This window comes from Oratosquilla oratoria, chromosome 38 (assembly GCF_046742065.1).
Source record: "Oratosquilla oratoria isolate Oo_2021 chromosome 38, ASM4674206v1, whole genome shotgun sequence".
Lineage (NCBI taxonomy): Eukaryota > Metazoa > Arthropoda > Malacostraca > Stomatopoda > Squillidae > Oratosquilla > Oratosquilla oratoria.
In genome coordinates this window covers 26,218,091-26,245,117 of record NC_134814.1, presented here as the reverse complement: position 1 = coordinate 26,245,117, position 27,027 = coordinate 26,218,091, and the positions used below count along the sequence as shown (strand labels likewise).

The following is a 27,027-nucleotide window of genomic DNA, read 5'->3' as shown; positions in this document are numbered from 1 at the left end:
TGTGGAGTGTATTTAGGGATGAAATGGGTGGGAGTGTTTTTATGCCTTTCCCTTTTTGGCTACCTCCCTTGGAAGGGGGAAAAAGCCTTGGTATATGTATGTATACACAACTATCCTTTCATTTTCTCGCAGACTCTTCTTCTTTCCCCACAAGATGAAAATCCTTATCCTTATCCTCCTCATCCTTATCCATATCCTGCTCCAAAATCAAACTTTTTTACAATTCTACTAAGTAATCTATTTTTGCAAGAAGAAATAATACTATACGTGATATTTTGGTGCATAATTAATATAGTATTTACTAGTTGGTAGTTATCTATATGTGGTAACGTTCTCATGCTACGATGACTTGTGTGAAATACAAAAATCTAAACAATCAAGGAAAAAAGTCACTCAAAATACGTCTGCTGTAGGGAGAAATTATTTATATTCTTGATTCTCTAGTGTCCATGCACTTAAATCGAGTTCTTTTTCAATTATTTTGTTTAGGCTAATAGCAGACGCTTGTATTCCGTGAAAAAGGACCTCTGCTTTGTAAAGGATTATTAATAGATATTTTATCATATTGGATCCTCCAAACGCAGTGTCAATATAATATATAATATTCCAGGCCACAGCGTGACAGGGCTAATCTAGTATAGTAATAGGCAAGATGATCATATATCAGAATCCTTCCTTTAGGCCAGAACATGAACTAAAGAATTATACACTTATCATGGTAAGTTTATTAGCTGTTAACGAGGTGAAATTATTGACTGCTGTTTGGCATTTTGGAGGCCAGTGTTGTGACAGAAAAAACAACAAAAACAAATCAAATGATAATGTATGCATGAATTTCAGCCTTCTGTGAGTGTAGGCAATGCAGGACAACTGGCTGTGGATCTTCTTCTAGCAACGCTTGAGGTTGAGAAGGTTGGGCTTACAATTCTATTTACTTACTTGGTTAAGTTCCGAGGACAGTCCTCACAGCTGTAGTGATCTACCGCTGCTGCCAGACCTGCTGTCCCTTCTCATGAGGGCCAGTTGGTCTGTTATTGTATTTGATGAGAGGTGTTTTGCCATGTTATGTACATGATTAGGGTTTGAAGATTTGAAGTATACATACATATAATGCTCAAACCTCATTTCAACAGACCTCCCTTGAATATATTTTGGATTTAATGGACTCCGTCTGCAATTCTTCAATTGATTAGGAACAAACATTATATCGATTTCTCAGTATTGGTAGTCTTGGTAATCATATAAATTTTTAGAAGTCCACACCTTCACGATATAGCATTGGAAAATTAGATATTAATTTTGTAAATTATAATACATCAATGTAGTACAAGTTTTTCTTAGCAGAAATTGATAACAGAAAAAGTCATTAAAAGTGATACATTAACCTGTTAAGCGTTTGCTACTACTTATGCTGTTTTCCAATTTCTTTCCACAATTGCACTCAATGGTATATAACATTCTCAACTTTAAATGCTCCTCTCAAGCTGTCTCTGACTTACGTTTATACAAATAGAAAACTATAGGAACATCATCTGACAACATTCTGAGTGCATCTTGAAGTTTGTGGCAACTTTTGCTGGTTCACTAGAAGCTAGCAAAGATACGTTTTCAGTATGCGATGAGCATTCATCATAGAATTATATTTTCATATTTCCTTGAGATATTACAAAAAGGGACAATTACTTTCGTTTTTCTGGATTTTTCATGTGTATGTCCTTTTCTCCATTTTCTTGTCATTGAATTGAATTTTTTTTTTAATAAGAAGAAATCAAGTAATTTTTTTCTTTTCCCTAATTTGTTCATTATTCCAACATTGACTAAATATGTATATTTATGTCAAAATAGACAAATAGTTTGAAAAATACAAAAATGATAAAACAAAAGCAAACAAGTTCATAAGAAATGAGTAATAGCAACAACAACAAAAAAGTGTCCTGAACTTGAAAGAGGGTGATGCTACCAAAGCGCCAATGGTTGCAGCAGGTGATGCTTAACAGGTTAACTAATGGTCAATGGAGCCGTGGCAGCAATTTGAGACGCCATCTTTGTTCTAATAGATACAGAGGTCATAGAAATTAAAATATGATAGATTTGTCTATTCTAATGTAACCTAAATTGTATTTAGTAATGCAGTACCTGTAATTCTAGAGGTAATCAGGGTCATTGTTGTCATCTTCAGCCTTTGCATTTATCAAAACAAAGACAGCATCTAAAGGTGTCACTGCGGCTCTGTTCATTTGTGTATCACTCTTAGCAATTTTTTCTGTTATTGATTTCTGCCTAGAGAAACATATATTAATTTGATGTAATATAATTTACAAGGTTATTGTTTAATTTTCTACAGCTATGTTACTTAGGGGTGCACTTTTAAAAAATACCCATAAATATTCTGGGTTCTGTAAATAGCTTACTGCTTAAGGTAAGGAAAGAAATCAGTCAGTTTGTTAGTCTATTTATATCCTGTATTGGGTACTGATTGCAATATTTATTGTATCTCAAATACTAACCCATTTCATGACCAACAAGGTTTGAGGATTGATCATGTACTACTCTTAAACTTTGCCTATGACCATTGTACCATTTGTCTCGGTATTTATCAAAGTAATACCTTTTTTATTTATTGACCAGATCGGATTAGTGCATCACTTATCCTTGCTACCCCTGGTGGGAGGTGATCCCTATGATCCGTCATCCACTCAAGTAGTTACAGCAGCAGATCTTCACCTTAACAGAGAAAAGAAATTTGCCATCCTACAACTTAGAACACCACTTATCAAGGTAAACAAGTTGATGATGTTATGATCAGGCAAAGTATACTTACTGTCTTTAGTTCCAGTGTTTACTGTCCATCCTTCATCAAGGATCAGAATATCTTTCGTTGTTGGATATTGTCAACTTATTTCTACTCTTTTCCATTGTCATTGTCGTTGTTTATATATTTCACTTTTCTTTAATTGCTCTATCTCTTGGTGGGGTTCTTAAATCAACTGGAAGGATATCATATGATTCTAGGGTCAATTTTTCATTATCTGACCATTTCATGTGAATGTAGTTCTTATTCATGTTTTAGTATGATATTTGCCAATAGTTAAAAGTATTCAGCTTATTATTAAAAAATATTTGTATAATTGATATTGATCTCACTCAGTTTTTTTTTTTTTCCCATTAGCATATTTTCAAGGGCACAATACTTATGAGGGTAGTTTGCTAGACACGTCAAGAAAAGCTTTAAATATACAACTATTTTATTGATTTTAGATGCTAAATATGTTTAGGGAAAATATGATGAACAGCATATTAACTAATATGGATTAGTACTAAAATAACTTGGAATTTTAACTTATTTATTGTAGATCAATGCAGTTATAGCAGTATATATGGAGCAGACAAGAACATCCCTGAGGGCCATGTCATTTCATCATTGATTTACAACCACTCCAATCACTAATATTATTTGCACTCTCATCTTTGCTTGATAGACATTTGTGTTGCATCTAGTGCCCCCTTCACTTCATCTATCCACCACATTCTTGATCTTCCTCTAAAGTTCACTCCATCTACTTCAGCTTTCTATATTCCTTTTTTGGTAGTCATTTCTCACATGTTCTTTCTCTAAGCCTAAACCATCTCAGCACTCTTGGATCTATCCTATCTTACATCTTTCTTTCTGCCCCCACTCTTTGCATCACCTCCACATTACTCATTCTTTCCTTCCTTGCAACAGCTGCCACACATATCAGATACTTCATTTCAGGCATATTTAGGCTCTTCCTTTCTGCCTCCTTCAGATATGAAGTCTCTGCTCCATAGTGCTATATGTATAGTCATTCCATTATACATCCTCCTCTTTCCATTCATCCTCAGATACCTCTTTCTCATAACGTTTTTCATTTGTGCCAGACATTTACTTACCTCCACTATAATCTGCCTCCACCTCTACTCCTCCACTCCATGGCAAATGTGACCCTGAATACTTAAAGTTCTCCACTTCCTCCTGTCTCTCATCCTTTGAAGTGATCTCCAACTCACTGCTACCCTCACCCTTTGTTACATTTACTTTCAGTTTCCTCTTCTCACATACCCTTATAACCTCTGCCACCAACTACTTCAGTCTGTACAACTCAATGACAAGCACGTCGTCATTTACGAACAACAACTGACTTATCTCACTCTTCCTTCCACTCTTACTTACCAGCTTCAGACTCCTGCTTAGCCTCTTTGCAGTTACTTTCCACACCACTCCATCTATATACATGTTGAACAATTATGGTGACATTACACAACCCTGGCACAACCCCACTTCAGACCATTCACACTCTACTTTTTACCCTCGCACAAGTTCTGCCACTCACTTAAATACTTAATGACCCTCAACCCATGCATCTGCAACACATCCCATAATGCCATTTTGTCAACTCTATCATGTGTCTTCTCCAAATCCATAAAAGCCAAAAAGATATCTACCCTTTGTCAAAAACTTCTTGCATGTGTGCCTTACTTTAAGAATTTGGTCTAAACACCTTTCTTTCCTAAGTTCACACTGCTCTGCTCCAACAACTTCCTGTTCCCCTTCTAATACCCTCAGTTAGCACTACAATATGTCTTAAGAACTACACTTAACAGACTTATCATTCTAAAGCTACTGTATTCATATTTGTCCCTTTTTCCTTTGTATATGTATAGTGGATTTATACATGCACCTCTCTAGTCCACTGGAATATTTCCCTCCTTTAGGTACATGTTAAACTATCTCACAAGCTAATCTACTATAACTGCTCCTCCCTTTATTGGACACTTCACGTGTTACCTATGTAATCCAGGTGCTTTACCAGCTTTTTTTACTTTCAATTGTCTTTGAATCTCTTCTTTTTCTTTAACTCTCATCACATTTTATTTTCCTGGCATCTCCCACTGCCATAGTCAAATCCTCTCTAACTTGTATATATTCAGCAAGTCCTTCAAATACTCTATCCATCTTACCCTTACTGCCTTCACTTCCGTTATCATATCTGTACCCTTAAACTTTTCCTCTCTACCTGACTGAACCCCTCTTGCTCTTCACACTTCCAAAACATCTTCTTTTCGAAATTCTACATCAGACACTTACCCCACTTTACACCTGCTCTACTCTGTCTCAAACATGAAATCTATTTGTGAGATTCTCAAGCATGTAATCATTGTATTCAGATTAAGGTTTTGTTAAGGCAGGGGAGGAATTTAGTTTAATAGGTTGTCTGAGATAAACTTAGTAGATTCAAGTTAAGCTTTGGCAGAGGCAGGAATAAATGAACATGCAGTATGTCAAAGGTTGGACAGTGTTGACAGCTGATGTTTTTGATAGGTATAGGGTTTATTTATGAAAAACCAATTTGATGTGAAAATTGTTTCATATTCAGGGTGAGAGCAAAACCTTCCTAACAGATTTGAACAGATGGATGAAAGATGTTGGGATAAGTAATGTTGTGGTTTTAGCATCTTGTCACTCCTACGAACGTCTTGATAATCAGATCACTGGACTTCAGCTTCATTACGTCACTGCCAATGTGTCGAGCAAAACAACAGAAGAGCTTAAGTAAGTGGAAATGTAATGTTATTTATTTATTTACTTATTTATTAATATTTATTTTATTTTATTGTATTTTTATTTATTTATTTAATTTATTTTCATTTATTTATTTATTTTTTATTTTTTATTTTTATTTTTTTATTTTTAAGCAGCTAAAGTTGGGTTCAATTTTGGTCATGCAAAGGTAGACTCAACATTGTTGCTCTGTTCCTGCTCTTCTTTTCTTGAACTTTATTTTCTGTCTAATTTAACTTATACTAAACACACAATGTTATAATGCTCATATCTGAGTAAACTAACACTAATACTGCTTCTGACCCAGGGCAGTGGACAGGATGCAGGGATGACCCATCATCCAGGAGGTGCCAAGATAAGAGGGAGGGAGGAGGGTGGAAGGGAGTGGGATATGTAGGAAATGGAATGGGTGGGAGTGATTTCTGTGCCTTTTTCTTTTTGGCTACTCCCTGTGTAATGCCGCGTCCACACGGTCGAGCTGTGCCTGGCAGACTTTGCCCTTACCGGACAAAGTCCGCAGACTCTGCCCGCGAAGTGTCCACACGACTGACAATGGTGGTTGGAGGTTAGTTGGCCGCAAGCAGAGGTTGGGAGGGATTCAGTGCAGTACGATAACCATGGTTCCCGCCATACTTAGAAAGAAGGTAGCACTTTACAGCATTATAATTGTTGCCTGCATTAAAAAGAAAAACAAGAAATCCCGGAGACATGTCTGGTGCCGGGAGTGGTTACAAAGAGGTGATTTAATGGGAAACTCAGTGACAATCCTATGTGAATTGCAGGATGAAAATGAACAATTGTTTTGCAGTTACATGAGAATAAACATAAGCAGCTTTTCTGTTCTCCTTTCGAAAGTGGAGCCATATATACAAAGGCAAGAGACAAATATGAGGAAAAGCATAGCACCAATAGCACATCTTGTCGAGACCAGTACACACTAGTACTAGGTGCGGACATGGTGGTAAGGTAACTTCGGTCTGTACTGAGCGGGTTTGCTAACTTTGCTCGCACCTCACCTCATGCATTTGGCAGCGATGTCAGCCCTCCATCCACTGCCTGCAAATGGCGCTGGGAACGGACAGTTTGATGGTTTGCCCGCTGAAATTGCCCATTGTTGAGCAAAGCCCTCGTGCCCAGCGGACAGTGCTCGACCGTGTGGACGTGCCATAAGAGGGAAAGAGCCTTTGGTATATGTATGTATGTAATACTTATGAAAGTTCTTTGTACCTATATATGAGAAGAACCAACAATCAAGTGCTGCTCCCTTCTTCCTATCACATAGAAACTGTCCCACACTTAGATCCATGAATATCTGGAATAGCTTAGAAGGTGATATAGCCCAAGCTCAATACACAAGTTCAAATCTAAATATGATAATTGGAAATCAAGGATATAGATTAAGTTGGAACTGTACTTGAATTTGAGTCTAGGTATGTTAGAAAATTAGAGGATAGATGGGACCCAATGAGTGTAGCTCCTTTCCTGTACACTACAATTAGATAAATACATAAATACAAAATAGACAACAGTACAAAGATTCTTTACTGAGAGATCTGTGTAGAGGACCCAAGGACCATTGCTAGCCACGGTGAGGTTGTGTGTTTACAGTTAATGAAATTCAAAGAGTTATTACTAGCATTTCATTTTTATTTTTTTTATTCTATTTATTTATTTTTATTATTATTATTATTATTATTATTTATTTATTTATTTATTTATTTATTTTTTATTTTTATTTTTTTTTCCCTCCAACTTCATGATGGCTTAATTGGAAGCATGCTGGTCTTGTATTCGCTTGGTCATGGGTTCGAATCCTGCACTCTTCTCAGATTCCCAGCAGTGACTGTTACCCCAACAGTCCTAGTGCATAGGGGAAAGGTGACGGCTGTGGTCCCTGTTGTGCATTGCCTGGTGTTGGCTCCTCTCCTTCTGTTTGAAGTTTTAAGACCATATGCTAGCACTGTCATCACATTTTGATTCTTTAGTAGGAATTAAATTCCCATCTGTTTTGTTTCTTGCCTCTAGACACCAGTACTCTAGTCCGCTCAGCCATCATGCTCCCCATCCATATACTTATTCAACAACTATGGCAACATCACACAGCCGGGGTGCTACCCCATCTTTACCTCAAGCCATTCACTCTCTCCATTCCTAACCCTCACACAAGATCTACTACTCGCATAGAAACTATTGACCAATCTCAGCAGATTTCCTCCCATCACATACATCTGCAACACACTCCATAATGCTTCTCTGTGAGTCCTGTCATACATGATTTCTACATATATATACAAAGGCTTTTTCCACCTTTCAAGGGAGGTAGCCAAAAAGAAAAAGGCATAAAACCATTCCCACCCATTCCATCCCTAAATTCACTACACTCCCCTCCACCCTCCCTCTTATCTTAGCACCTCCTGGATGATGGGTCATCCCTGCACCTTGTCCACTGCCCTGGGTCAGAGGCAGTGTCGCAAGTCACAGCACATCCACAGCAAGGCCTCTTCATTAAATTGGTAACCCTCCCTCTCTGTCCCCCCATGCATAAAAGGAGAAGACAGGGAGAAATCCCTTCGGGCTGCGTCAAATTTTGCTCACACATACTACCTCACCCCCCATCCCCCCACCCATTCCACCTCATATATCACAACATCATCCATATAAAACCATTCTCCATTCACCACTCTCTTCTGTCCTCTCCTGTCCTTCCTCAACAAACATTCCCCTCTTCCCCAAAGCCCCCTTCACCCCATCTATCCATCTCATCCTAGGACATCCCCTCATGTTCACTCCCCCCACATCTGCCTTCCATACCTCTTTTACTAGTCTTTCTTCACTCATTCTTTCCATGTGTCCAAACCATCCTAATACTCTTTCATCAACTCTATCTCCCAACTCCCTTTCCACCCCTGTTCTCCTCCTCACCTCCTCATTTCTCACTCCATCTAGCCTAGTAACCCCCATCATACTTCTCAGACACCTCATCTCAAACACATTCAAACTCCTTCTCTCTTCCTCTCTTATGTTCCATGTTTCTGCCCCATACAATGCAGTTGGCACAATCACTCCTTCATATAGTCTCCTCTTAGCATCCATTCCCAAATGTCTATTCCTTATCACACTTTTTAATCCACCAAGGCATTTACTTGCTTCTCTCAATCTACATTCTACCTCTACCTCCACTCCACCTTTTCCTGCCACATTTGCACCCAAGTATCTAAAAATATCCACTTCCTCCAGTCGCTCTCCTTTAATGCTCACTTCCAGTCTACTGCCACTTTCACCCCTTGTACATCTCATCACCTTGATTTTACCCACATTTATCTTCAGCTTTCCTCTTCCACACACTCTCCCAAACTCTGAAACCAACTTCCTCAATCCCTCATCCGATCCTGCCACAAGTGCAGTGTTGTCCGCAAACAACAGCAGGCTCACCTCCCACTTTTCTACATTTTCTTTAACCATCTCCAATCCCTGACCCACCACCCTTGCATTTACTTCCTGCACCACCCTATCCATGTACTAGTTGAACAGCCAGGGCAACATAACGCATCCCTGATGAAGTCCCACCTTTACCTTGAACCACTCACTCTCTCCATTTCTAATCCTGACACATGCTCTACTACTCTTGTAAAAACTCTTGACAGCTCGTAGAAACTTTCCTCCTATCCCGTATATACGCAAAACCTCCCATGGTGCCTTCCTGTCTACCCTATCATAAGCCTTTTCCAGATCCATAAAAGCCCAAAAAACATCCTTCCCCTTTCCTATAGCTTTCTCATATATCTGTCTTACCACAAAAATCTGATCTACACAACCTCTACCCGTCCTAAATCCACACTGTTCTTCACCAATTACTCCCTCTGTTGCTCTCCTAATCCTCTCAATCAAGATCCTCCCATAAGCCTTTCCAACTACACTTAACAAGCTAATCCCTCTGTAACTACTACACTCACATTTGTCCCCTTTTCCCTTGTAAAGTGGAACTATACAGGCACTCCTCCAGTCCTCCAGCACTCTACCCTTCCTCCAGCAAACATTAAATAACCTCACCAGTCAGTCCACCATCACTACCTCCTTTTTTTTAGACATTCTGCATGGCATCCTTCCAGACCAGGTGCCTCACCTGCTTTCATCATCTTAACAACTGCCTTCACTTCATCTTTCCTTATTTCTCCTCCATTTTCCTCTCTCATCATGGTCATTTTCTTAGTATTTCCCACTGCAGCTATCTTTCCCTCCCTATCCTCCTTCACATTTAGCAACTCCCTAAAATACTCTGCCCATCTTCCCCTTACTGCCTTCTCTTCCATTATCATCTCTCCATCTGCATCTTTTACCTTTTCTTCTCTACTTGATTCACCTCCTATTCCTCTCTTAATTTCTATCCAAAACATCTTTTTATTACTTTCAAAATTTTCTGTCATACTCTTACCCCATTTCACATCTGCTCTCCTCTTTGCCTCCTTAACCTTGTGCTTTACTTCTCTTTTCTTTTCTCTGTACCTCTCATATGACTCCCTCATCCTATTTTGTAACCAATCTGTGAAAGCTCGCCTCTTCTCTTCTACAACCTTCTTTGTTTCCTCATCCCACCATTCACTAACCTTCATTCTATTTCCTCCTGTCCTTCTTGTTCGACACACCATCCTTGCACACTTTGTGACTCCCTCCTTAAACCATCCCCATTCCTCCTCCACTCCTAGCTCTACCCTTGCCAAAAGCTTTTTTGCTTATCTTACTGCAAAAACTTCATCTCCTCCTCCTCTTCCTCTCCCTAGCCTACATTGCTCATCTCCAATTACTTCCTTTGTTTCCATCCTAATCCTCCCAATTAGTACCCTCTCATACACCTTTCCAACTTTTTTACCAGCCTGTATGTTCATATATATATATATGTCTACTTTTTCCCATGCACTCCTCCAGTCTACTGGTATACTTCCTTTAGACACACATTAAACAATCTCACTAGCCATTCCACTGTAACTATTCCATCATTTGTCAGAACTATACATGAATTCCTCCAAACAGCCAATATACCTCCTTCCCTTAGACACACATTAACCATTCTCACCAGCTTTTCTTTTATAACTGCTCAACCCTTTATAAGGTATTCCACATAGCAACCATCTAATCCAGGTGCCATACCAGCTTTCATCTCTTTCAATATACTTTTATATCACCTCTTTTGCTATAGTTTTATTGTTACATAAAGTTTCCTTGACTGTAAACCTGGACCCCTACAGTCATCAGCAATAGTCCCTGGACCCACCCATAGATTTCCCTAGGAAGAAATGATGGACTGTTGTCTGTCTGTGTTGTACAATGTTTATTGTATGTACCTAATTGTATTATGCCTGGCTGCATTGTCCTTGACCTGAGCAATATGGGTAGGGATATGGATTAGCCTTTATCCACAGGGTGCTGAGATATGAAAGATATTTAATAGGTTTTAATGAGTATGAAGTGGATGTGTGCTTGACTTGGCCACCCCTCTTATAAGGGGACAGGGCCTTTGCCTTATATATATATCTATATATTGTAGTATAAAGTATAGACAGATGAGTGGAAGGTGGCAAGGGGATGCAGGATAATGCAGGAGTGAATATTCTCTAACATTTTGACGGATGTCTTCCTAAGTGAGACTACAGACTATCAGATTTTGTGGACAATATATACCTCAGTACTGGCTCATCTTGCCAGCTGTCTGGGAATGGAGCCTGCTGATTGGCTAGTGGTTCTCAATCTCTTGTGAGCTAGCACAGCTAAGGTCATTCTTGCTGTGGGTCGCGCTAGACTAACGTGTCCTTCCTAGTGATTGGTGACTTGGCTCATTGTGATCTGTGCGGCTTCTATGGTTTTTCGTAATCTCTTTTCCACTTCTTTAGTGGAGAACCTCGAGGTTATTCCAGTTGGGGAGATATCCATGTGTATCTACGTGTATCACCAAGGAGTTAGAAGTTCTGTGGTGGCATAGATCACTCTTGTGTTCATACACTCTTTTTTCGATGCCACGCGATGACTCTCTGTAGTACGTGGCCGGACATCCTCCACATGGAATTTTGTATACAATGCTGTTCTGGATTATGATATTCTTGTTTTCATTCTTACTCATTATGTCTCTGATTCTTAATCTGCAGCATGTGCTATGTGTATACTCTTTGGGGAGGATAGCCACGCTAAATTCTCTGTCTATAGGAAACCCACAAACAGATACAATTTCATACACTACCTCTCATGGCACAGCACAAGAACAAAGACCAGTGTGATAATAGGTTTCCACCTACGAGCGATGAATTTCTGACAGATGAAATATCATACATAACCGAGCCCTTTTGTAAACTCATGTATCCCTCAGGTCTTCTACACAAATTAAAAAACAAAGCATTCATGATATCAAGAACAAGTAACAAAATGACCAAAGAGGATTACCAGGTAGTACCATACTCAAAAGGAGCAGAAGAAATTACTGATTTTCTATCCATAAAGTGTAGAGACATAGCACATGTCACGGGATTAAGAATCAGAGACATAGTGAGTAAGAATGAAAACAAGAATATCATAAACCAGAACAGCATTGTATACAAAATTCCAAGTGGAGGATGTCCGGCCACATACTACGGAGAGTCATCGCATGGCATCGAAAAAAGAGTGTACGAACACAAGAGTGATCTACGCTACCACAGATTTTCTAACTCCTTGGTGATACACGTAGATACTCACGGACATCTCCCCAACTGGAATAATGTCGAGGCTCCCCACAAAGGACAGGAAAAGAGACTAAGAAAAACCATAGAAGCCACACACATCACAACGAGCCAAGTCACCAATCACCGGAAAGGACACATTAGCCTAGCGCGACCCGCAGCAAGAATGACCTTAGCCGCGCTAGCTCACAAGAGATTGTGAACCACTAACCAATCAGCAGGCTCCATTCCCAGATGGCCAGCAAGATGAGCCAGTACTGAGTTATATATTGTCCACAAAATCTGATAGTCTGTAGTCTCTCTGAGGAAGACATCCATCGAAATGTCAGAGAATATTCACTCCTGCATTATCCTGCATCCCCTTGCCACCTTCCACTCATATATATATATATATATATATATATATATATATATATATATATATATATATATATATATATATATATATATATATATATATATATATATATATATATGTGTGTGTGTGTGTGTGTATGTGTATATGTATATATATATACAGGTATATATATATATATTATATAAATGTGTGTGTGTGTGTATTTGATTTAGTATACAGGATAGGAGCTATACTTGTGGGGTTGTCTCTTATTCACTATTTATCATACCTAGATGGTTTCAGCTTGGGCTGCATCATCTTGGCTATTCCAGATGTTGATGCATCGGTTTAAAAAAAAAAAAAAAAAAAAAAAAAAAAAAAATAAAAACTTTACATCCTTGAGATGTTATCTTTTTCAATTTGTTTCCATGACCTCATGACATCCACCCATCCTAAATGAAGAGATCTTCTCTGTCAATTTTTTTCCCCCTCCCCACAATGATCTTAACACTACAATCACGTCACCTCCCTACTTTATGCACACACTACTGTGGTATTAAGGTCTTCACTGTATGTACCCAGACATTTCCAATATGTCTGAAAGCATACCATTCTTATTTAGTAGAAGAAAACACCTACTTGGCTTTAGGGCTTCGAAAGTTTCTTACCCAAGTGAAAGGTGACCATAGCACAGTGCGACAGATGGCTATCTATGTACCAAGGGCTTTTTCCACCTTATCAAGGCACATACCCACTACCACCTATTCCACTCTCATCCACCACCCTTATTTCCCTCTTATCTAAGCTCCTTGTGGATGAAGGATCGTCCCTGTCTCCTGCCCACTGCCTGGGTCAGAAACAATGCAGAAAGACACAGCACAACCACAGCAGGGGCTCTACATGACCCCTCTCCTCTTTCCATCATGTGGAAAGTAGAGAAGACAGGGAGAATTCCCTTTGGGCTGTGTCAAAATATCCATACACCATCCTCCACTCACCCTTATCCATTGCCTTCTCCCTTCCTTGCTTTATAGACATTCCCCTCCTGCTTAAAGCCCCTTTCATCCCATCCATCCACCTCATACCCAGTCATCCCCTCAAGTTCACTCCATCCACCTCTGCTTTCCACATTTCAGATTACAATCCACTTGACAAATCACAACTCACTATGATATAACTAAGAGTTGAAATAATTTATCTCTTAATGTTTAACCTCTAATTCATGGACTTCAGAGATATTGGTCCAAAAGAGTTGGAGCTGCGAGAAGATGACAGAGGAGATAAACAAAGGATTTTACCAGGAGCAGGTTTTCTTAAACATCTTCTTGAGATCTGGTAAGAATTTTAGAAATTCTATGGTTTCTTTTAATTTCATACTTTATCAAGGTAATATACTGTGTACCATTTTATATATATATGTGAAAAAGTAGGGGGGGAAATAGGCAAATATGAGAGAGAGAGAGAAATATCACTGGCCAGGTCCAGAGACTGTGTGTTAGTCCCTTGGGGCTGTACCTCCAGAAGGAGATCAGTCAGTCAATTAATCTGTTGCCCCAGGAGGTGTCTCTTGCAGGAGGCCCATGGCTCCCCAGTAACCAACAATAGCCACTAGGCAGGCCAATAGCTCACTCAGGGAAGAAATATTGTGTTGTTGTCTAGAGATTGTTAATGGGGGGGGCAGTGTAGGACGAGGTGTTCAGTGTCTTCCATCCAAATGGAGATGAGGATGTTGATCGATTTTGAAGATAGATGGTAGAGGGATGATTCATCCCCAGCATTCATCTCAAAGGATCAATACTTGCAGGTACCCAGTATTTGTCCTCCCATATGTGTTGAAGTGCTAGATGTTACTGATACATTTATGGTAAATTGTAAGCAAGTTGGGTCAATCAATCCATTGCCCCAGGTCCCCCTGTTGGCTTCCAGGTGACCACCAGCAGTAACCAGTGGATTTGCCCATAAATTTTAGGGAAGAGATTCTTTGTTGTTCTCTGCATAACACAATAGTGGGACAGTGTCATATGAGGTGTTCAGTGTGTTTTGTGTGGTGATTGCATCGGTATAGGTTGCTTTTGTAGTTAACCTCTTTGATACATTGACGCCTATGTAGGTGTCATGAGGCACAAGTGGGTAAATAAGGATGCTGGTGTCAGCATCTTGATTATATTTATTTTGCAGTTGTAGCTGAGTGACCCCCGAATTCTGTGAACTGGATTGATCATGTTTTTCTGTGTTTGTTATTACTCAAGAGTGAAAGAGAACGAGTAATACAGGAGTGACTTTATATTTTATAATGCGAGTAGCCATTTTTTTAATTACCAGAGCCATTTTTGATACTTCCAGAACCATGTTTTTGCACGTTCAATTTCCCTCAAACTATTGGAAGGCTAACTCATTACTCATGTCGGAGTGAGTTTGCATATGTACAGTGTACGTATGCATGCGGTGATGTGGTATTGGGTATGGTGCATTGTACATGTAGTCAGCACGTTGATTGGGCAGCTAGCTGCATGCAACCAATGAACTTCCCTGCATACAGGTACCATGCAATTCAAAACTAGCGACATTATGTAGCACGATAGTCGTGTAGAGTCTAGTCAACATGTACTAGTATACGCGCGCATGCAGCTGATACGAAGCTGGGCTAGGTAAGCCACTGAACTCTAGCAGCTATACCGCGTACACATATGTACGTACATCAACAAATTAAAGTTGATTGATGCGTTGCGTTCATGATATTGATTGATAATGCAATGATTGATCACGGGTAAGTTGTGTTTGCTCTGATCCTTTCATCAATGGTGATGGGATTCAGGGATTGCCAAATGATAGATAATGCATGAAAAACGTTGAATCTTGCCATGGGAGCGATTTTTTTGTGGGGGATCGCTCCCACTATTGGATTTGCGAGAGTGACATTGGAACTTTCCCGAGCGAAATTGCTCGTCGCTCCCGTGTATTTATTTCGCTGGCGAGTAATGTGATGCATTGTACACATGGCATTCGATGCTGTGCATGAGAATTTTACTCATACTGAAGAGATTAAGCATGTTCTGTGTTGATATTGTTTAAAAATTGGATGGTGACCTGGATGTAGTTGTGTCAATGTAGTTCTTACTTGTCATGGGGGATTTCTTTTTAGGGTTAATGTCTAGAGGAGTTTGGTGGTTTGTTTTGGAGTGTTTGCTTTGAGATCTGAGTGTATATGTGTTTGTATAGTGTAGGTGGTAGATTAATTTTAGACTTTTGAGTAGTATATGTAATATGCTTTTCTTCATTCAGTTGGTTGTACTTGTATTAGTAACGGGTTGGATAGGTTGGGTTGAGGGCTCTTGCATAGAACTATGTACCTGTCCTTTTCATATGCTGTTCAATTGGAAGGATCTGATTTTTAATGTGCAGATGTCCCATTGGGATTGTTTTGGTGCATCTCATTATTGTTATTAATGCTTTGTTTTATATACTTTGTAAGATGTCTGTTTTTGTTTTCTTGATTGTAGGACCATGCAGGGGAAGCATTGTCATATGTGGCTCTTATGAATTAGACTGTGATTGGTTTCTTTCTGTCAACCAAAAACTTTTGCTTTCTACTGATTTTAGTATGTCTATTGTCTTTTTTGTTCTCACTGTTAGGCCCTGGATATGCAGGCTGAAGGACATGTAAAAATCAAAAGTGAGACCTAGGATTTTTGGGGTTTTATTCAATGGAAGGTGTTAACCATTCATTTTCACAGTTGGTGCTTCTTTGATTCATTTGTCTGGTGTGAACAATTCCACTGATGATTTCTGATAAGAGGCTTCCATTCTATTTTGTCTTATCCACTGTTCTTTGTCTAAGTGAGTTTGGTTGAGAGGGGACATTGCCAATTAAGTGAAGCAGCCTTGCTGTCGATGTACTGTATCTTGCTGTATTACTTATGACCCAGGCAGTGGGCAGGAGTCAGAGATGACCCTTCATCCATGAGAGCTAAGATGAGAGGGGGGAAAAGATGGTGGTGGATGGGAGTGGAATGGGTGGGAGTGGATATGTGCCTTTGACTTGGTTATGTCCCTTATAAGGGATAAGAAGGCCTTGGTATATAGATATATTTTGGTTGAGCTGAGCAGCCATTCTGTAGTTGTTGTTGTTGTTGTTGTTGTTCCCTAGACTGTCTGAGCAGTTCCATCTCCCCAAGGAATGTAATGGCCGGAATGGGGTTTTCCCACAAATCCTTTATAGAGTGTATGTTGTGTTGTTTGTGTGCATGATTGTGTATAATGCAGTCTTCCATTATGTGTTGAATAGTATGGGGTGAAGTGTTACATCCTGGGCAGTTGTCCACAATGTTGTCATCCAGCCTTCTCTGGTAGCTTAGAAGGGCTGAGTGGTGGCCGCACCGCAGTCTGGCCAGGTGGACTCTGTCCTTTCGGGGAGAGAGGTGCTTAGGTATTGTCATCAGTATAGATGAATGCTGTGGTATTATGCCTTGAATTTGGTATAGAGAGATCACTTGCAAAGAGATTGAATAGTGCAAGTGAGAGAGATAGAGAGAGAGAGAGGGAGGATGTCTCCTTAGGGGACTCCATTGTACAATCTCTTGGTCTCAGATATATTGTTGTTTTAGGTTACTCTGCACTCTTGTCCATAGATGTTTGTTAGCCATTTCTTGTTCTTGTTGTGAATGTCTATCTGCACTCTTTTTAGTATGTGTCTAGGAACTTTATCAAATGAACACATGGAAAAAATGAGTGAAGAAGTAAAATAAGTGTGGAAGGCAGAGATGGATGAAGTGAACATGAGGGGGCAACTGAGGATGAGATGGACGGATGGGGTGAAAGGGGCATTGAACTACAGGGGAATGTCTGTTGATGAAGGAAAGGAGAGGGCAGAAGATAGGGGTAAGTGGAAAATGGCTGTGTATGGATGATGCTATGATGAATGGAAAGGAGTGGGTAGGGGATGGGGGGGTTAGGAAGTGGTTATGTGCACATGATATTTTGATGCAACCCAAAAGGATTTCTCCTTGTCTCCAATCTTTCTGCATGAGGGGACAGAGGGTAGGGGGTCACCAATTAAATGAAGCAGCCTTGCTTTGGATGTGCTGTGTCTTGCTGCATTGCTTCTGACCCAGGGCGATGGGCAAGATGCAGGGATAAACTGTTATCCATGAAAAGCCAAGATGAGAGGGAGGGAGGGGTGGTGGATGGGAGTGGAGTTATGCCTTTTGACTTTGGGTATCTCACTTGTAAGGCGGAAAGAGCCTTTGATATATGTATGTATATGTTTGCTTTTAAGATGATGATATGGTTTAATGTCACAAACTACCCCCAATTAGGAGGCTAGAATGGTGCCCCTTACTTTGTAGTGTGGAATTTAATGAACCATGCCTTTGGTTCAACTTTGCCAGAGGCAGGGTTCAAACTGCTAATCCCCTCAACCCTGGCCACAAGTAATGACACCCTAACCCACTCAACAAGCAAGTTAAGATTATGGTTGTCAATATTTTGTTATACATTTTCGACTGCCTCTATCTGGAGGTATGGTTCCAAGGTATAGGTATGTGGTCAATTGGACTAGAAGGTAAAATAAAGACAATTGAAACACCAGTTTGTTCCCAGAGTTATTTATTTCATGATAGAATCGGGACATATATAATGCCAGAATAGTAATACATGGGTCAAGTAACAAAATTATTCTAGAACTTTCACAGAAACAATCCCTATTAAACTTTTCAATGCTAGGTGCTACTCAGAAGTTTGAGGAATTTGGCTATGGAAGAAAAAATTACTCACACTAACTCCCACAGTCTCCTGGAGTTTTATTTCGGGGAACAGAAAAAAGAAGTTCCAAGGGGCAAGATCAGGTGAATAGGAGAGGAAATAGAGATGATTGTATCTAGACACTGAAGAAAGAGTAATGTTATTGTCATAAACCCAGTCCTTTCTCTGTTTGCCTGGACAAAATTGCAATAATTCTGCAATCTCATAAACATCATGTGCAATTTCCCTACAGTCTGTATGAATAGTATTGTACTTTTGGCAGTATTTCTGGTTTTATGCTTTTCAACAGTTGTCCAAAACAGTTATTATCAATACATCTTTATTTGTACGTGAAGCATTTGTATCTCAGTAAAATCATGCTTTGGTTTACCATTATCACCAAATTATTTCTTATCATTCAGTGAGTCTCTGTGTCTTCATGACCTTTCATCTACATCTGACTCTTCATCCACAAGGGAGCTAAGATGAAATGGAAACAAAGAGTGGTGGATAGAAGTGGAATGGGTGGGAATGTGTGCATGCCTTGACTGGCTACTCCCTAACTTAGGGGGAAGAAGTCGTGGTATATAGGTAGAAGAGAGAGAGGGAAAATCACCAAAGCACTAAAACACTACCATACAAAAATGCATGACCAAGATTGCAGTCAACCAGCTTGCCTGTGATTTACACACTGGATCACAAAGAATACCACTGGCTTCCTCTAGTTGATGTAAGTTTCTACTTCATCCATTTTGTGCACTCACTAGTATTCAAATTCCCCAAAATTTAGGGTAGCACCTTATACAAGAGAGTATTTTATTTACAGCTTAACAAAATAATGATATTAATAATCTATGCTGTCAATAGAACTTCATAAATCCATTAGTACTACTAGTTATATAAACCTCCACCAATCCCAAAATGACTACGAGCTTAGCACTTTAAAGTAATAACAGCCTAAAATGATGTTTATGTAGACTTTGAGAGGGTAATTTTTAGTATACTATTGAGTAAAATGAACAAGAACCTATGATGCATGTCTGCTTGCAGTGGTCTTGCAAGATAGATAGCAAAGTGCCTATTTTCAAAACTCATTAACTCCCTCACCACCATCAGAAGGTGCAGCCCTGAAGGGCTGACACACCATCTCCAGACTGGGCCCAAGATTTCTCTTTATCAACTCCATTAGTATTTCTTAATTATTTGTATACATCGAGAGCTGACAACTGGCAATGCTCCCCTCCTACTTTCATCCAGTGACATGCAAAGAGTCCCACACTAATACAATATAAGCAATAGTCCAGAGCTTCTTCCCAGAGAGATCCATGGGAGAACCCAAGGACTGTTGCTAGCCAATGTAGGGCCATGGGTTTCCAGTCAGTAAAAATAGAGTCAACATTTATTATTGCCAAGAACACAAAGAGGCAAGGGTCATGAGCCCACCTTCCTTCCTTCCTTCCTTCCTTCCTTCCTTCCTTCATGATGAAAAGTGCTGGTTCTCAGGATTCCTCATGTTCTGGCTTCCTGTTTGGTCAGTTCTGGAAAAAAGAATAGGGTAGATTAGTAGGAGTAGGTGGGGAATAGAAAAAAATAAAAGAGGAAAAACTAACAAAGGAAGTGTGGAAGAAAAGTGGATGAAGTGAGCTTGAAAGGAAAACTGAGAATGAAATGGATGGATGGATGGGGGGAAACAGGACTTTGAATGTGCATAGAATGTCTGTCAAGCAGGGAAGAGATAAAGCAAAAGATATCAGTAATATGGTGGTTGTAGGGGGTGGGTGTATGCTTTGAATTAGCCAACCCCCTCATAAGGGGAGAGGAGTCCTTTTGGTGTATCTATGTATGTACAAGGGAGGCAGGAAAGTGCTGAAGGTGAGCAAATTGAATGAAAGGGAAAAAGAAAATCAGAAGCATAGGAGGAATGGATACGTCTCAATGAGGAAATGCTAGCATGTGCAAAGATGGTATGGGATAAGAAAGATAGGAGAGAACAGAAGGAGAGGCATTGAATGGTGGGATGAAGATTAGAAGGCAGTGGTAGAAAGGGAGAAGTAAGTTAATGAGGATTGGTTGCAAAGTAGAACTAGGAAGGCATATAAAAGGTGCAAGAAGACAGTAGAAGCAGAATGCAAGGTGAAGGTGGCAAAGAGGAGAGCAGATGTAAAGTGAGGTTGGCATTTGACAGTTTTGAAAAGACTGAAAAGATCCTTTGGAGAGAAATGAAAAGTGATGGGGGTGGTGAGTCTTAAGTAATGAGAAAGAGGTAAAAGGTGTGGATGAACAGATGCTAAGGAGGTTAGGGAGGGGGTTGATTGTGGCAATGGGAGATACCTGGAAAATGACTGATTGGGAGAAGAGAATGATATTGTTATAGGAAAAGATGAGATTGGAAGTGATGAAAGCTGGTAAAGTAGATGGGTGTCACATGGAGTGTCTGATGAAGGGAGGAGTATTTATAATGGATTTGCTAGTGAGAGGGCAAATGACAATGATATATGTGATAGAAGATATCTCTATTAAAGGTAGTTGGAAGCTTTTGCAAGAGTAGTAGAGCTTGTGTGTGGATAAAGAATTGAGAGAGTGAATAGTTTAAGGTGAAGATAGGGTTGCACCAGGGTTGTGTAATAACACCATGGTTACCATGGTTGTTATTATTGTTGTCATTCCCTGGAGTCTAGACTGTCTGGCTGAGCAGTCCTGTCTCCCTGAAGAACACCATGGCTGGAATGGGGTTTTTCCATAAATTCCTTATAGAGTGTATGTTGTGTTGTTGTTGTTGTTGTTGTCGTTCCCTAGACTGTCTGTCCGAGCAGTCCCGTCTCCCCAAGGAATGCCATAGCCGAAACTGGGTTTTCCCACAAATCCTTTATAGAGCGTATGTTGTGTTGTTTGCGTGCATGATTGTGTATAATGCAGTCTTCCATTATGTGTTGTATGGTATGGGGTGAAGTGTTACATCCTGGGCAGCTGTTCACAACGCGGTCATCCAGCCTCTTCTGGTAGCTCAGAAGTGCTGGGTGGTGACCGCACCGCAGGCCAAGTGGACTCTGTCCTTTCGTGGGAGAGAGGATTCAGAAGGGTGGATATCAGGGGGTCTGGCATGCAGCAGTGTGTTGTCTTTCAGTGTGTTAATGGAGCGGTGAGTGATATGATTATGAATATGTTTCCGGAGGCTGGTATTTGGTGGTTGTGGAGGAAGAGAAGAGAGTATCTGTGCGTAATAAAGGTCTTTGGGTGTTGTTTTAATGTTTCTTGGTGTGTGTGGGTGTTCTGCTATGTAGTGTAGCGGGTGTGATGTGTTTGTGGTGGCTGCGGCAAGTGTTTGTGTGCCTCTCATGTCGAGGTGGTCCTTGTCTTTGAGGACTTTTGTTTCATGGTGTAAATGGTCTGTAGGTGTTGTATTTGTGCAGCCTGTAATTGTTTTTAGGGCTTTGTTTTGTATGATTTGAAGGGTGTTGTGGTGTGTCTCACTGAGATTAGGAGCCCATGCAGGACTCGCATAATTCAACACTGAGCGTATGCATTGTTTGTATATTGTTATATTAGTTTCTTTGTTTTGTCCAAATGTTGTTCCAGTGATTGACTTAAGTGCGTTAAGTCTGGGTGTGCATTTGTTTTTTATGTTTGTGATGTGTTGTTTGAAAGACATGGATGTATCGTATGTTACACCAAGAATTTTCAGTATGTTTGTGTGTGGTATTAGAGTGTTGTTGATGTAGAGATGAGGTATGTATTTGTGTTCTTTTGTCCAGTTGGTGAGAAGTGTTGCTGTAGATTTGGTTGGAGCTATTTTGAGTCTGTTTGTGATGAACCATGTGTTGAGTGTGTCAAGGTATGGCTGGATTATTTCTGCAGCTTTGTCTGTGTTACGATGTGTGCATGTGATTGTTATGTCGTCTGCGTAGGAAGAGATTTGTATTTCTGAGGTGTCTGGCGTGGGTAAGTCATGCATGTATAGATTAAATAGTGTGGGGGATAGAACTGAGCCCTGTGGTACTCCGTTCTTAATGTTTCTGATGTGCAATGATTGGCCATTATATGACACGTAAGCATTCCTACCTGCCAGATAATTGGCCAGCCATCTTTTGGTGTTATTGTGCATGTCTGTGTTATATATTTTATTTGTTAGGTTGTGGCGGGGGATAGCATCAAAAGCTTTACTAATGTCTAATGTTATAAGAAGTGTTCTTTGGTGGGGCCTATCTGAATTGATGCCATCTAAAATTCTTTGTGTGAGGTTTGTCAGAAGAGTGTTTGTTGAGTGTAGTGGCCTAAAACCGTGTTGTGAGTCAGCAAGGGGAATATATGGTGTGACAAGTTTAAGTATTAGGCATTCAATGACTTTAGAGGGGGTGCAGAGAAGTGTGATTGGGCGGTGCGATGTTGGGATTGTTGGGTCTTTGTTCAGTTTTGGAATGGTGATTATTTTACCATGCTTCCAGATGTCGGGTATAGTGTTGTGTGAATAGCTGTAGTTTGCAATGTTTGTGAGTGCGTGTATACCTTGTGGTCCAATGTGTTTTAGGTGGATGTTGCTTATGTTATCAGGGCCACAGGCAGATGAGTGCTTGAGACTATGTATTATGAGTTTTGTCTGACTGTCTATGAAGGGTATATAGTCTGAGTCTGTGGGAAAGTCTTTCTTACATCGAATGGTGCGTCGGTCGTCAGGGTGAGAAGTGAGATGGCTTGTCTGTGCAAAATGACGTATGAGTGCGTTTGCTTGTTGTCTGTTTGAGGGTAGATTATCTGTTGTTGTGATTATTGCTGCATGAGAGCGTGTAGTGTTACTGTTGGATAGTGTAATGCTGTTGAGTGTTTTGTACAATTTGCTGGTGTTTGTTTTGTGATCAAGTGTATTGATAAAGTTTTGCCAATTTTGTGTTTTTTGTTCATGTATTTTATTGGCAATCACAGTGTTTAGTGTTTGTATTTGGTCTGCTATGTTTTGAGGGATAGGTGTGGGGGTACCGTGTTTAAGTGTGTCACGTTGTCTGATGAGGCCTTGGATTTCTGGTGTGAAGTTGGGGTTGTGTGATTTTCTGTTGCCTCTAGGGATGTATCTCTTGTCTGCATTTTGTATGATTGTATTAAAAGTGTGCACAGCATTGTTTATGTTTGTGATTGGTGTACTGTTAAGTGTTTCAAAATGTTGTTCTGTCTCTTCAGTAAAAGCTTCCCAGTTAGCTCTCTTGTAATTGGTGTAAGTGTGTCTGTGGCCAACTGGGGTGCATCTTGTTTTGGTGGTGATGATGATTGGAAGGTGGTCAGAGCCAAGGGTTCCGACCACTCTCCATGATGTTGTTGGGGTTAGGCAGGGGGAGCAAAAGGTGATATCAGGAGAGGAGGGAGTGTAGAGGGCTTGGTGTGGGATATGTGTATGATTATGTGTGTTGTTCATGATAGTCAATGAGTCAAACTGAGTCTGTATATCAAGCCCTCTGTCTGTGTCAGGGTTGTCGACATACCAGGCAGACGACTTGGCGTTGAAGTCTCCACCCATGATCAGGTTGGGGATTGAGGCTAGTTGGCTAAAATGAGGCCTGAAGGTGTCTGGAACTGTGAGGATGATTGGGGGGGAATGTACATGTTAACTATTGTCAGTGTTGATTTGTTGCCTGTGCGGATTCGAATGGATTGGATTTCTGTTGTGTTATCTGTGGTAGGGAGGAGAATTTTGGTTGTGGCACTTGTGTCCACAAAACAGATGGAGTGGTGGATCAGGGTGATGAGTCCACCGCCATAGCCGTCAGTCCGGTCTTGTCTGATGGTGGTGTAATTATGAAATGATGGTGTTTTGTGTGAGTGTCTTAGTTTTGTTTCTTGTAAAATCGCAATGTGTATGTTGTGTTGTTTAAGAAAGTGTTCAAGTTCATGTTTTTTCGTGTTAATACCGTCAATGTTGTGTTGTAATGTGTTGATGTTGTGTGTTTTGTATGTGTTGTATGTTGCCGTTTGGGGTAGAGGTTGGGGTGGTAGTGGGGAAGGTGTAGGATCTGGGTCAGAGGGGGGGAAAGGAGAGATCGGGGACAAAGGAAGGGGAGTACTAATCGGGGGTAAGGGCAGAGGGAATTTGGGAGTGGGTAAGGGTGGCTGTGGTTGGGGAGGTGGGAGTGGGGTTACTGGAGGGCAGGTAGAACATGTTCAAGTGTTTGTGTATTGGTTTGTGTCAGCAAGTGTTGTACAAGTGAGGTGGGCCCAGTTTTTGCACATATTGCACTGAACTGAGCCCTTTGTCTGTCTGCTCGAAGTAATGGGTTTAGAGCATGTTGGGCATGTGTATTTTGTGGTGGGCCCAGGATTGCTCTCTACATCTCCAGCTAAAAGTAGAAGAAGAGGGGTGATCGCCGGAAAATCACTCCTCGGTGCAGAAAAAACGTAATATTGCATGTTGGGAAAAAGGATTGTGGTACTCCCCAAGGTAGGCGTAGCTCCTCTTGGGGATCGGTGCCACCTGCGTAGAGCCGGTGGCCAGGGGTGGTTGCTGCTGTTTGGCCCCCAACTCTTGGGGTTGGGGGGTGGTCCCACGACGTAGACGCTGCAGCTCCAGGACCATGTTGTGTTGTTGGTGTGCATGATTGTGTACAATGAAGTCTTCAATAATGTATAGTGTGGGTTGAAGTGTTACATCCTGGACAGTTATCTGCAATGCTGGCATCCAGCCTCTTCTGGTAACTTAGAAGGCCTGGATGGTGAAACATCGCAGCCTGGCCAGGTGGGCTTTGTCCTCTCAGGGGAGAGAGGATTCAGAGAGATAGATATCAGGGGTTTGGCATGGTTGTTCCATGTGTATATGGATGGAGTGGTGTGGGAGAGTACTGGGAAGGAGTTTGGAGCTAGCAAGTGAGAGTGGAAGAAAATGGGAGGTGAGCCAGTTGTTGTTTACAACTGTGTCAGGTGAATGAAATTTTAAGCAGTTGGCCCTGCTGTGGATGTGCTCTGTCTTGTTGCCTTGCTTATGGTCCGGGTAGTGGGCAGGGTACAGGGATGACCCTTCATCTACAAGGAGCTAAGGTGAAAGGGAAACAAGTGGATGATGGATGGGAGTGGGATGAGTGAGAGTAGGGACATGCCTTGACTGGCTACCTTCCTTATAAGGGGGAAGAAACCTCTTGATATATAAAAAGACAGGTATAGAACAAAAGCTTTAAAATTCATCATTGCATTAAAGAGATATTGTCTTTTAGAAATTACATTACATGAGCATTGTACTGATGAAAATGGAAGGATTATGTATGCAGGTGCTGATTATTCAAGATTGCTTACCCTACACTCTAAGAAACAGTAAAGTGAGTACCTGCTCAGATTCTGTGCAGGGTGTACATCACTTCCTTGTAACATTCTGGATATTTTCGGAGTTGAAAGGCTTTGCTTACCACTATGTGTACATTGCTATAGACACAGTCAATCAATAATGTTTACTCAGTAGTCTGGGTAGAATGACTACCTGTACTCATAGTGTTGTTTATGATATGTAGTAAAAGGAATTAAGAATCATTCCTTTTATTACCCTTGCACTAATGATAAAATTACGAACTGTGTTTTTTTTTTTTTTCTTCTTCTTCTTCTTCTTTCTTTTTTTTTTCTTTTTTTTTATAGTGACTTGCCAGTGGTTGCCTTGATAAAGTTTGTGCATGAAGGTGACAACATTCCTGATGCCTTCATGCTTGCTGATTACCTCAATGTTTGGAAGAAGTTGAAAAAGGTGAGTTTCCAAGACAGCTTTAGCATTGTTGAAATAGTTGCATTCATAATTATTTCTACCCATCATCCAGGAGGTGCTAAGATAAGAGGGAGGGTGGAGGGTATTCAGGGATGGAATGGGTGGGAATGATTTTATGCCTTTTTCTTTTTGGCTACCTCCCTTGTAAGGGGGAAAAAGCCTTGGTATATGTATGTATGTACTATTTCTCAATTTCAGAAGTTATTACATTTTCCATTATATTTTTTTTCCAGAATCGTGATGAATCTTGGAAGGTGCCTTTCTCTTGGCAGAATATGTTTGGAGGCCCAGCCCCGCTGGGTATTTACTAAAATTATAAAAAAAAAAAAAAAGTGTCAAAACAATAAAAATTACCTGGTTATCTACAAACTTTTATTTTGATAATAATCAACTGTACATAGATATTACAGAAGTTTTTGTATTAATATTACATTCAATAGGAGAAGCATTTAATATGTACAGTATCTGAGTGTTTACCTGTAAATGTGTAACTGTGTATGTAGTATGCACTTCCCATTGACAGCCTCTTCTATACATTATATACACTTCTTGGATACATTGCACATTCATGCTTCCTTTCAGGTGGGAGCAATGACCAGGGTGTATGAGACAAGTTCTGTCTCTCATACCCTACAGCCCTAGTCAAAAGGCAAGGAGGGGGAGAGGGTGTCTTCATATGTTGTACTTAGTATACAATAACATCACTTGATAGCATTCAGACATGAAATTCACACAACTACCTTGTATAACTCATTAAACCATGAGCTAGGGGATGACATGCAATCACAAACTAGGCACTTGCAACTCTTGGTCCCTTGCCACTTTTCCTGCAACATGCCTTCTACTACCACAAACCCAGCCTCATCTGCAAAGCAAATTGGCACCCATATCTAGCTGGACCTAGGCACCTGAGGAATAACACTGTACAGCTAACCATGTACAG

The 27,027-nt window shown here is 40.4% G+C and overlaps 1 protein-coding gene across 1 annotated transcript; it reads left to right on the top strand.

Annotated features, from left to right (window-relative positions):
• Window positions 1–304: 304 nt before the first annotated feature.
• Window positions 305–26,445, top strand: LOC143020026 (proteasome assembly chaperone 2). Its single transcript, XM_076176150.1, has 8 exons — window positions 305–409; window positions 611–718; window positions 841–912; window positions 2,629–2,778; window positions 5,397–5,572; window positions 13,856–13,957; window positions 25,961–26,066; window positions 26,318–26,445. The coding sequence occupies exons 2-8, from the start codon at window positions 653–655 to the stop codon at window positions 26,393–26,395; spliced, it is 750 nt and encodes a 249-aa protein (XP_076032265.1). The 5' UTR covers window positions 305–409; window positions 611–652; the 3' UTR covers window positions 26,396–26,445.
• The last annotated feature ends 582 nt before the right edge of the window (window positions 26,446–27,027 follow it).